The following is a 12,720-nucleotide window of genomic DNA, read 5'->3' as shown; positions in this document are numbered from 1 at the left end:
AGTCATGGGGCTGCAGCGTTCTGGGCAGGGTGGGCTGTGGAGAGGAGTTGGGAAGATATGCCCAAATGGGCAGTGCACTAGGTCTGACTTGAATGGAAGTACCTTCTTGTGGGAAGACCCTTTTTGGCAGTGATACAAAGTCATTCTTTCCCTACACACAGTTTTCCATAGTGTTTGTATAATTGGGAAGGTTGGAAGAGCTGCCTTAAAGAAATCCTCATTCTGAAAAGCAGCTTCTACACCTCCATCTTGTTCTACATCTAACAGGTCCTACTACCTTGCCAGATATTACTACACAGCCTCCATGGACAACAAAACCTGGAGCAAGTACAGGTATGGTTGTCCCCTGTTCATCTTTTCTACAAGCTGTGATAAGCACTGGGCTAGAGTACTTAACTTGGTAGGCTTTTATAAAGCATACCAGGGATGCAGGCATGCCATAAAGGACACTGAAAATATCATAGCCAGCACCAAAAAGACCATCAAGGAGCTGAGGAACTGTCACCTGTGCCAATCTTATACTGCCTTTGGCAACACTACTGTTTGCTTTCTTTGAGGTCCATGGACAGGGGCTGGAAAAACTGTAGTAAAGGGGCTGTGCTTCTTTTTACAACCCAGCTATGCTGTTGGGAGATCTTGAGAGGTGCGAGTTTTTTCAGAAATGCCACTGTGTGATTGCAGCTGTGGGCTTCTCTTATCGTGGTGTTGGGGTGTTTGGGCAGGGTGGACCAGCTGCCTGGAACAAAACTCCCATGATGCACATCTCTAATTTTCTCCTGCAGTGGCTCCATCAACACCCAAACCTGGGACCCCCTTGCCAGTCACCACAACACAGCCTCCACACACGTCAACACCCACACCAAGCTCAGGTACTGTCACATTCTTGGCCCAACTCCCAATGCCTGTGGCAACTCTACGGTTTGCTTTCTTTGAGGCCAGGGGTTGGTGGAAAGTAAAGGGACTGTGCTTCTTGTTTACCACCCAGCTATGCAGGTGGAGAGAACTTGAGAGGTGCATGTTTTTCAGAAGACTTGCTGTGTGATTGAAGCTGTGGGCTTCTCTTGTCATGGTGTTGGGGTGTTTGGGCAGGGTGGACCAGCTGCCTGGAACAAACGTCCTGTGTTAATGCACATCTCCAATTCTCTCTTGCAGTGGCTCCATCAACACCACAACCCGGGACCCCCTTGCCAGTTACCACAACACAGCCTCCACACACTCCATCACCACCAAGACCTACACCAAGTTCAGGTATAGTATTTCTTGTTTATACATCTTTTATCTTCAATTTCTATACTGTCCATTAGCTTGAAGTCTCAGTGGCAAGTGTACTTTATCTCTTGTAGCTCGCCTTAGATTCTGCTTGTGTCATGGAATCATCTTGTTGACACAGCAGTTGAGCGCTGATGGTATTTCTGAAATGTCACATTGAATCACTGCTTTGGCATGCTGTTGCCATCATGCATGGTTTTCTATTAAGCATGAACCAGCTGTTTGGAATGAAGCTCCCATGCTGACATAGATCTCTCACTCTCTCTTGTGGTAGGTCCAATTACACCAAGACCCACAATTCCCTTGTCAGACACCACAACACAGCCTTCACATACAACAGCATCATCCACACTCCAGCCAAGCTCATGTATTGTTTTTTTCAGTACCCATCCCTTATTTCCTGCTTTAACTGTTCAGTTTTCTTACTTCAGTTCTCACAACTAAGTGAATTTAAATAGTGGAAGGTCAGAGCTTTTCCTTCATCATGCAGTCTGAGTGGTCAGACCGTTGTTTGGTGCAGAGTCTATATGTCACTATGGAAACCTTGCTCCAGGTCCCATTTGAGGTAGCTTCAGGGATTTTAGTATCAGTAGACCAGCTGTTTGGTATAACTATATTATATACCCTTTATTGCTGTGTGTGTAAATATTTTAATTAACATTTTCTGTATCAAGTTTTCAACTGTTATGTATATGGTTTTGCTTGTGGTATTTTGAAATTTAATTTAACTTCGAAGTCCAGCTTTTATTTTGGATATAATCCAATTATATGGTGCTGAAAAAGGCAGAGTCATTGAGGTAATTTTTATTGTATTACTTAGAAAATACACTAAAATGTCAATAAAGATAAATATAAACTGATTCCTTCCTCCAGTTTTAGGCACTAAACAGAATCAGGGTTAATTTCAGTTAAAGTAGAATGGTGTTTTCTCCTGTGGAAAGTTTGCATGCCTCTTTTGCACTGTGTTCTTGGCTGATTCCATCACTATTACCTCTAAGCAGCAATTATGAAGTAAAATAAAATGTATGATGGGAACAAAGTTACTGCAGCCATCACAGCAGAGATTCAAATGAAACTATTCTGTCTTTCTTTCTTCCTAGGCCATGCCTCCTGCAGTGCCTCTGGAGATCCACATTATAACACTTTTGATCACAGAGTTCATCATTTCATGGGAAATTGCACTTACACCCTCTCCAAAGTGTGCAACATCTCTCAGAGGATTCCCTATTTTGATGTGTCCACAACAAATGAGCACAGAGGAGCCAACACCAAAGTCTCTTACGTGAAGTCAGTGCAAGTGGAAGTCTATGGCAATCAGATTTCTATGCTGAAAAACAAGAAAGTGAATGTAAGAAAATACTTGTTTAAAAGGCAATATTTTTCAACTGACATACAGATAATGACTATTTTCTGATTGTAGAGTTCATAGAGATTTTTCTATTTTTTTCATTTGTTAAATATACCTCTTATAATGAGATTTCAAAAAAAATTGCTCATATGAAATTTTATTTAATTGCTATGTTTTCTCCTTGTGCACAAGATCATATTGTCCACTAAACTCTTCCACCTGCTGGTATTTGTAGGAGTTCTAGCAGCACTACGCTAACTTTTACAACTTGCTTTACAGGTGAATGGCAGGAGAATGAACCTGCCCGTATTTATTGAAAGGAAGATCAGTATTCAAAGCAGTGGTGGATATGTTCTCTTGGAAACTGACTTTGGACTGTGGGTGAGATACGATGGAAATCACTACGCAGAAGTCTCTGTGCCCTCTGAATACAGTGGTCTGCTCTGTGGCCTGTGTGGTAAGTCACAGGCTTAGACACTTTTTAGTTAGTTGTATAGAATTGTGATTACTCAAACTTTTTTCTTAGCGTGTCATAATTACTCTACACAAACCTAGTCCTTATCAAAGGGACTAGAACTTACAGCAGAGAGGAAAAGTTACAAAAGCTTTTCAGTTTCTATCAACCGTTATAAAATTCCTGGTAATAAGTATTCTTTGAGGTATAACATTTTTAGCCAGATTAGAAAAAAAAAAAAAAAATAAAAAAAATAATTCTACAGTGTATATTAGTAAGAGTAAATATTTGCATGCATCTACTCAAGAATTCTACAAGTACATTTTTCTGTTACTTACATTCTGATGATAATGCCTGAACCTGAGAATGTTGTTGGAACAACATTCTGAAATCTAGATGACTACATGAAACATACTTCAGGATGGAAATGGGATTGTAGAAATTGCATGAGTAGCTTGTATTAAGAGTTTCTGATTTTCTGATTATTCTTTGATCTGGATCATCTGAAATTTCCTAGTTCAAGTCTCTCTGTTTCAGTGTTTTGCACTTTCAATTCAGAAACCTGTCTAAGTATGTAATGGTGCAAATGATACCATTTGAATTTTAGTCCACCAATATTAGAGATATATTATTTTTAACTAAGCAATTCTTTCTGGTATACAATTTGATCTAAGTCTCTGAAAGCCAACCCTTATCAGTGGTCAAAGTCTAAAACACAAGTGAGCTCTTCTTATGTTGTCCAGTATAAATTGTTGTTGCATATATACTCTCACTGGTTCATTGCAGTGTATTTTACAGCCTGAAACCTAGTTTTGTTCTACCTATATGTCTTTTTTTTTTTTTTTTTTTTTTTTTTTTGATCCTTTCAGGTAATTATAATGGTGATCCAAATGATGACAACATAAAGCCCAATGGTGACCCTGCAAGTACTTCCAATGAACTTGGAGAAAGCTGGCTTGTGCCTGAGAATAACACCATGTATGTACTGGAATCCAAGCGTGTTTGCTAATCAAACTCTATAAAATCAAATATCTATCCACTCGCTGGCATTATCATCCAGTACCATTTTGCATCTTCCAACTGCTGGTTAGAAGTAGGGATCTCCCCCTTCACATTGAACAGGGAATGAGAAGAGGGCTTGCATCCTTTAAGCCTTTTTTTTTTTTTTTTCCCAAAGAACTGTGTGCCGAGTAGGGGTGGGGACTGGGCATGGGGGATTTCAGTTCTCTAGAAATCATTAGCTGATTGCATCCCATAGCTCCTTTTTCACCTAAGAATAAATCTTTAATTAGCCCAAATGGCATTGAAAAGGGAGTCCATTCAGAAATGGGCTTTACATCAACCTTTCAAAGAAGCTGGATAAAAATCTTGGAGCTTAGGGATATGGTTTAGTGGAGGACTTGTTAGCATTAGGTCAGAGGTTGGACTCGGTGATTGTGGAGGTCTCTTCCAACCTAGACTATTTTGTGATTCTGTGAAAATACACCCTATTGTGCAGTGTTATCATGTGTCAATCTTCCACCATAGATCTAATAGTAAGAGATGTAAATAAACACTTTATTTTGTTTGCTTTCACCAGTTGCTCCAGTGGGATCGAAGAAAAATGCAATGCTGATCTGGAGAATGATGCAAAGAAGAACACTGCATGTGGCATGATCACAGACCCAACAGGTATTCTGTTTGTAGCTCACTTTGAGCCATGTGATGGGGCACTTTTGCAAATTATAGCTTGTGATGTCTGCTCTCTCTTTCGTCCATTGTTCTGAGCTCACACTGGAAACATATAAAACCTCCAGTTCTGGTGGCCAAAATAAAATTCATAGGACAAGATAATGTCAACTATTCAGACAGTACCAAGGAGTCCTTGAAAATTTTCTGGGAATGTTCACAGGGAGCCATAACTGTTCTTTGATTCATAGCAACTTTCATTCTGCTTTCTAACTTAAATAGTTCAGAGGGCACTGTCATTTTGTGTAGTACAGATACTTTATCTGAAATTCTGTAGATGTTCCCTGCATTAGAGATCCCCTGCAATTGTCTAGAATTAGTGGCTTGCCTAGCCAGCAACTCCTATTTTTTGTAAACTACGTTTTATCAATCCTGCAGAAACAAGAGACAAGAAACAAGCCTGATACAGAGAGCCAAGTTTCACTGTGTGTGCTCAATTTCAAGGGATGGTTTAACTTACTAAACAGACAAAGTCAGGCTGGAGCACTCAGTATTTTTGCCAAGACAGAACATAGATGGTGATGGTGTGATGAATTCCTCACTTTATTTTTTTTTCTGTCCTTCTATATATCTTTCTTAATTTACACAGGACTCTTCAAAGATTGCCACACCAAAGTGCCTCCAGAAAATTTCTTTGAAAGCTGTGTTTATGACATGTGTTTCACTGGAGGACAGGAAACATCCTTATGCTACGGACTGCAGGCCTATGCTGAGTCATGTATCAATGCTGGCATATGTATAGAGTGGAGAAATGCTACTCTTTGCCGTGAGTGTTGTGATTTACAAATATTTATTCTAGATTTAACTTCAAAAATATGCACATTCTCCTCTACCTTTCATGTATGTTATTTCATTTTATGTAATGCTTTGAGTATAGTCTATCTTTTGTCATGTCTTGGGCTGCTTCAGCTTATGTACTATTCCAGTACTAATATAATTCACTAATTTGCATGAATTTTTGGATACATTTGGGTTTAATCCATTAAGCTTTAATAATTTCCTATTTGTGACTTGGAAAGGTTTGATTATGTATATACACAGGTAGGTGTATCTTATGTGAGCTTCTGCACTGGGAGAATAACTGTTGCTTTTCTCTACTGAAAACCACCATCCTCAATGCAAATAGAGCTGATATTTCCAAGGCTCCATAAACAAGTGCTCATTGACATCTTTCAAGATCCTTTCAAGTGAACTTATTTTTTTCTTTTGTCTTTAGCAATGTCCTGTCCTGGAGGCAGCATCTACAAGAGCTGTGGTACTAGGTGTCCCTCTACTTGTGTGAGCACCTCAACTGTCACTTCTTGTAGTTCCTTACCAGTGGAAGGTTGCTTCTGTAAGGAAGGCTATGTTCTGAGTGGAGACACATGCGTGCCAGAAAGCAGCTGTGGTTGTGTTGATGAAAAAAAACAGTACCACCAGGCAAGTTACTCCAGACATTGTTTAAAGAAAGAAGTGAAAGAACAGGGTATCTCAATCGTTATCACTGTGAGGAAAAAATAAATATATATTAATAACACTAGCAAAATTATTATTTACGCTGTTAATATTAGCAAAATAGATTCACTTTGAGTCTTCTTGATCAGTGAGCTGTGTGATCATATATATCACGCACATTCAAATGCTAATAATTTGATTGTCTTTTATGATATTACCTGCCTATTTATGTTATAGTATATACTTCTACATTTTTTCCATCAGCTGGGTGAAAGCTGGTTCATCAGTTATCCCTGCAATGAACGCTGCACCTGCAATGCTAAAAACAAAATTGTATGCTCACCCTGGGAGTGTGGAGTAAGAGAGGAATGCAGTGTCAAGGATGGTGTGCTGGGCTGTCATTCCAATGGTAAGTCCTCCCAGAAAATTCTGGGAGTCAGTGTCAATTCCATAATTAGATCTGTCTGCTCCCTTTAGCTTTCTCATATATATCTTTTCATGTGTGGTGGCAAAGATAGTTTCAACTAACTGCTGCCAGTGGTAAGAGACAAAAAGACATGATGATCTCTCTTGCAATCATAGATCCTCTTCAGCTGTAATTGATGTCAGCAAAAATTGATGCTGTTCAAAAGCTTGTAAGGTCACTTTTTTTTTTTTTTTTTTTTTGTCTTGATAATGCAAATTAAAATCCCAAATCACCAGTGCTGTGAGTTCTAAATTTCAGACTAATTGAAAAGAACTGCTATTTCTGAGAGCCTGTGTGTTGGCAAGTTCTTTAAATATCTAGATATATAGGTGCATATTTATTTACATTTATACTTATACCTATATTTACATAAATAATTACATATTTTTTTATTGCTACATAGGAAAGCTCTGGATTACTCTTAACCACCATGCATCGTAGCTACAACAGCATATGGAAACAGATAAAGAGGTTTATTTGCTGCAACGTTGCCAGCTTATACATAATTTGTGAATTACATTTAGGAGACACTTTCTGGAAAATTTTCATTTCCAAATAATTGCCATTGTCATGAACCTGAAATACCTCTATGAAAGTTTCTCCATGTAATAATAAGCAGGATTAGATTGCTGTGCTAATGCAAATGTCTTTCATCAGTTGTGTCCATGGTGAAATCCAGTCCAAAGTCCTTAGATAATTTTTTCACTTTCAGGCCAAGCAACGTGTCAGGTCGCAGGAGATCCCCATTATTTCACTTTTGATGGATTGATGTACACCTTTGTGGGTACCTGCACCTACACCTTGGTTGAGGTTGTCAGTGAGAGTGTCAACAATATAACCATCCTTGGCAAGAATGAAGACCGAGGGCTACGAGGGGCCACATACCTGAAGGAAGTCTACATAGATCTGTATGGTGTACGAATCACCCTTCAGAAGAGCAAAGGAATCCTGGTAGGTGGTAGTACTCTTTATACTGGCAAGAAATATCTTAAAATTAGCTCACTACAGTAGCTGTAGGAAAAAGGACCTCCATGTTTCATAAGGAACACATATGCACATCCTAAATCCTTACAGGCACCTCCATTAATCTGATGTTGTGGGGAAATACAATTTCTGACTGGTTCCCAAGGTTTCTGTTCTGGGTTTACTGTTCTATTGGCTATGACTTGGAGATGGAGCCCAGAGCCTCCAGATCTGAGAACTGTCATCTGAAATAAAAAACAGCCCTCCCCATTTCAATACCTGTCATCAACCCAATCACCTATAGCTAGCTGGCATGAGCAGAGGAAAATACAGCTGTGCCATATTGGTCTGGAGTAGCAATGGGGATACATGGCATTACTAAAAGCAGGGAGTCCTCCCTATGGGAGGGTAAGAGCTTGCTCAATACCACAGATCCTTTCAGCTCCCTGTTAAAGGCACAGGCAATGAGTCATGCCCAGCTCACCTCAGCTAAAAAGCTGATTTCTGCAACCCATAGTTGGCATATGCAATAGTGGAAATGTAAAGGATCTAAAACTGTCACAGAATCATCTTCAGCACTCCAAGGAATATAGACTGTGAACAGAAAAACTTTCATGGAAGAATGTCCACACTGACAAATGATTTATGTCTCCAGTTAAACAATGAGAGAGTCTACACTCCAGTGGAGAACAGGCTGCGGGGTGTGTCCATCGGAAATGTTGGCAAATACATAGTAGTGGAAACTGACTTTGGTGTGGTAGTGAAATATGATGGCGATCACTATCTGGAAATCACCCTCCCACAATCTTACTTCTCAAAGGTAAGATTTACTGTGTAAACATACTGGCACTCTTTCAGAACTGCTGCTTTGGATATTTAATTTTCATTTGCTTCCTTCCTTCCTGTATTTTGCTTTTGCATCTTTCTTTGTAGCTGTATTAACACACTTTTTCTACTTTTTTTTTCTCTTTGCAACAATTTCCATGTATTCTAAAGGAGTACTTACAGAAGATGACACAGCTAGGGGAATACATCTAGTTTAAATAATTAAATGGCTTGAAGTCTTAGGGTATCACAGATTTATTGCACTGACTATTTTTCCATTGGTGCAGCCAGACATCAGTGAGTATGTCTGAAATGTCTAATGCAAGGTTGGTTTTTGTTAGTGTTTTGACCACATCATTCCATAGACAATGAGTAAGAATTTACTGGGGAAGCTGGAGTAGAACAGATTGTGTTTAGAATATGGTTCTTGTTCATCTGCAGGTACGTGGTATGTGTGGTAACTTCAATGACAATCGTGAAGATGATCTGTCCTTGGCCAATGGTACAATTGTCAGTATCACACAGTTTGGAAATAGCTGGAAAGTGGAAAAAGACAGTGATGCAGGGTAAGCATAAATTCATACCTTCCATCTTCCTCTGTAAAAAGCCTTTCTTTAATTATTTTGGCCATTTTGCTACTTTCTAACATGTGAACTATAATATATGAGATTTTCCTCTTCAGTCTGAAGCTCAAAGAAAAAGTCATCATTACAGGAAACCAGTGTACAGGCCAGATGGAAACCACAGCCATTCTAATGATGTGCACACACACTTGGGGAATTAGGCTTTGGGGCAGTGCACAGTGTGAACACAGACTATGTTTAATATACACTGAAAACACTTAGAGCAGGAGGATGGTGCTGGGGAACAGTGAGGGTCAGCTGAGGGACATGCCCAAGAGTGACAGACAGGGTTACCAAAGAGTCCAGATCACCACATAAGTTTGCAGAGACAGGTCAGGTCTGCAGTCAAGCTGGTAAGGGGAGTAAACAAGGTCAGAAAGAGTGTAGTGATTGCCAGGCAGGTTTCCTGCTGCTACTCTTTCAGTCACAGACAGAAGGCAACAGTCTCCAGCACTATTTATTTAGGACCTTTCTGTAGCAACAAACTTTTCAGTTTCTGTCTCAGTCTCACATATGACCCATATGTCCTTGAAACTCAAATGCAGCTATTTCTGTGCTTTCATGCAGTTGTTTATCAGACTCGAGAGAAGATGATGTGCCTCCTTGCACCGCTGTGAATAAACCAGTCATTGAAAGCCAGTGCAATGTCCTAAAATCAGACAAATTCAAAGCATGCCATAGTCTGGTCAAGCCTGAAGACTTCATAAAGATCTGCATCTATGACATGTGCCAGTATAACGGCATGAAGTCCACTCTCTGCGACATAGTTCAATTTTATGTGGACACCTGTAGGAATCAAGGCATCACCATTACATGGAGGAACAACACATTCTGTCGTAAGTGCACAAGCAAGTGAAAAATCAGAAGCTTGGATGGCTGATAGCATAAAAATGAAAGCGGAGTATTAGGTGGACAAGTTACATAAAAGATAATTAAACCAAAATTCTCATAAAATGTAATTCTATTATTATGATTTTATGACTCGGTTGCGGTGTTGAATTTTGTTCAGGTTGAGCTAAACCCAATGATTACTCAGGACTAGACAAGTAATGGATAGTAGTGTGGAGTTAGAATGGTTTTAATAGCCAAATGAGTGTCATGAGATACTGCCTCACTCCATTCATTCAATAAAGCTACCAACTAATTATGAAAAAAAAAAAAAGATTACAGGATGGTATATGGTAGGTTTAGGGGTTTTTATGTTCCCTCCTTCCCCACCCCCACTCCCATTTTAGTATTACATAGTAGAATTAATTGTCACACAATGTTGTGGAGGACAAACCAATTAACTGATTAAAAAACAAGCCAGGTGAATTTGAATGCCTCAGAAATTCCTAACTGCCTCTTTGCCACAAGCTGGGGAAAATACTGGACAGAGGAACACTTTCTGCTACCCTGTTTCTTGATCTGTCCTCTTATGCATCTCTAGCCATTGGCAGAAGTAGGATATAGACCTAGATTAATTTTCAGTCTGACAATACCTATTTGTGGTTCTTGCACATGTTTGTGTCTGTGGTTAAGCTAGACATACTCCTGTTGTGTACCACTGGAAGTACGAACCTAAGAAATTTGTCCTAATGATTGATATCTCTAAAAGTGCTTAGAGAGGCATTTGCGACTGAATGTGAATGACCTAGCCCCAGGTGCTACTAGTTCAGACACGCCTGTAATAAAATTCAGTCAGCAGCTCCATTGAGGGTTCTGGTTTTTTGTTGTTGTCATGTCTTTTTTTATTTTTTTTAATGAAATATCAAAACTAAAAAATATCAATTGATTGATGATGAAAGTTAGCTATAGGAAGGCAATCCTACACTACCATTTTACAGGCCAAGCTGTGGCTTTCAGGCAGGCATAAGTTTGAAGTTTCTAAATGTATTTAATAACAGGGGTTCTTTTCCTTTCACCCACGCAGCATTGCCCTGTCCAACCCACAGCCATTACACGAGCTGTGCCTCTGCCTGCCCATCAACATGCAATGACATTTTTGCCTCTTCCCTTTGTGAGAAGACGGAAGAGTGCACAGAGGGCTGTGAATGTGATAATAATTATGTGCTCAGTAATGGAAAGTGTGTACCTCTCAGCAATTGCGGCTGCAGGGATGATGACAACAATTACTACAGCGTAAGTAGTTTGTGGAGCAAATCTCTGACTGCAAAGCTTGTAGGAAATTGGTCCCCTGTCCAACTGACTGAGAGAGAGAAAAATCTTCAGCCTACCACTTAAAACACTTTTCATCTGTTTAGTAAGCTGCAGGCTCAAGTATTAGGAAATGCAGGAGCACTTTGCACCCAAGGCCAAAATTAAGGCATATTGGAAACTAATCAGTTGATCAGAGTTAATCAGGTAACCTATCCTATTCCTGTTTAATGTTCCAATTCTCATGTGGAAAATAAGTGGACTGAGGTCCCCCCTCTCCCAGGCTTTTAGTGAGACTACGCCTGGATTAAACAGTTGTGGAATGGCCAGCAGCACAAGTTGCACCTAACCAGCCCCTACACCTTTTGCTATTGACCTTCTAATGCATTGCAATGCTGAGCACCTTGGTAACATCTTAACATACCTTGTGTCCAGGCTGGGGAGACCTGGATAACTCCACACTGTGCCAAAAGATGTCAGTGTCAGAAGAATGGTGTCATCAAATGTACAAGCTATAGCTGTGATTCTGAAGAAAGCTGCGTGATCAAAAGTGGAAAATACAAGTGCAATCCAACAGGTATGTGCAGGCAAGTTTTCAGTAGGTATTTTATGAAGGCTGGAGAAGGAGGAAGGATGTAAGTGTCTGCTCCTTCCCTGGCACTTCCAGCCTTTTCCATGTGGAAAGGCAAGTGTGCCAGTGCTATTGATGACACATTATTGATCACAAAAAGGCCTCAGTTCTCAGAACAGTAAGTTCCAGGACAAGACAGAAAATTTTAGAAAGGAGTGGAACGAGGATTTGAAAGTTTATATACATTTATAAAATTGGCAGTTTGGTCTGACTGGTTTAAAAATAAAACTCAGGTATGCCTGTGAATCCTTTGGCAATAATCCCCCTTTTTTTCATTGCACGATTACTTGAAAACACACCAAAAAAATAAAGGCAAAACAGGGCAGAACAGATCTCAACATATACTTAATTAAGCCCAAAGAACTTTGTTGCTTTTTCAGGCAGTACTTGCTTTGGCTAAGGTGCTGTTTTTGGGTGGGGTGTCTACCCTGCTGTGTTATAGCTAATTCCATATTCCCAAGTTAAACTGGACTGTTTAACAGGTAGTTGCCCAGTGACTCTGTACTACAATTTTGAAGAATAGGATGGCATAGGTCCTACTGTACTGATGATCAGTACAAAAGCATAGTACAAACTGATCTTCCCCCTGCTCCCTTTTTGCAAAATACCACAGCAGAGGCATTTCAGCAGTGTTAAAGACAGCCTTGCTCTTTGAATAATGGTTGGCACTCAATGGTCAATGAGAATACTTAGGCAATACTCACTGCATCTGTTTGTTAGGTCTGGTGAACCCAATGATCAGTTTAGTAACCTCAAAAGAAATCAGTGTGACAGCAGGGTTGCATTTCAAAATTAGACACTTCTTGTCATGTTCCAATAATTTTGTAGCAACACATTGCTGAG

General features: G+C 39.7%; 1 protein-coding gene across 1 annotated transcript in view; it reads left to right on the top strand.

Annotated features, from left to right (window-relative positions):
* LOC118171569 (zonadhesin-like) overlaps positions 1-12,720 on the top strand; it is an 81,374-nt gene that overhangs the window by 59,128 nt on the left and 9,526 nt on the right. The window contains exons 9-23 of the mRNA XM_035334787.1: positions 268-333; positions 1,153-1,248; positions 2,370-2,617; positions 2,897-3,074; positions 3,941-4,049; positions 4,651-4,742; positions 5,389-5,565; positions 6,016-6,218; positions 6,498-6,642; positions 7,412-7,650; positions 8,318-8,482; positions 8,929-9,053; positions 9,678-9,946; positions 11,023-11,231; positions 11,682-11,823. Of these exons, the coding sequence (XP_035190678.1) occupies positions 268-333; positions 1,153-1,248; positions 2,370-2,617; positions 2,897-3,074; positions 3,941-4,049; positions 4,651-4,742; positions 5,389-5,565; positions 6,016-6,218; positions 6,498-6,642; positions 7,412-7,650; positions 8,318-8,482; positions 8,929-9,053; positions 9,678-9,946; positions 11,023-11,231; positions 11,682-11,823 (2,463 nt within the window). The remainder of the gene's footprint in view (positions 1-267; positions 334-1,152; positions 1,249-2,369; positions 2,618-2,896; positions 3,075-3,940; positions 4,050-4,650; positions 4,743-5,388; positions 5,566-6,015; positions 6,219-6,497; positions 6,643-7,411; positions 7,651-8,317; positions 8,483-8,928; positions 9,054-9,677; positions 9,947-11,022; positions 11,232-11,681; positions 11,824-12,720) is intronic.

Source organism: Oxyura jamaicensis, chromosome 9 (assembly GCF_011077185.1).
Source record: "Oxyura jamaicensis isolate SHBP4307 breed ruddy duck chromosome 9, BPBGC_Ojam_1.0, whole genome shotgun sequence".
NCBI classification, from domain to species: Eukaryota; Metazoa; Chordata; class Aves; order Anseriformes; family Anatidae; genus Oxyura; species Oxyura jamaicensis.
Note: the sequence above shows the minus strand (reverse complement) of the source record. Positions and strands in the feature narration are given on the sequence as shown.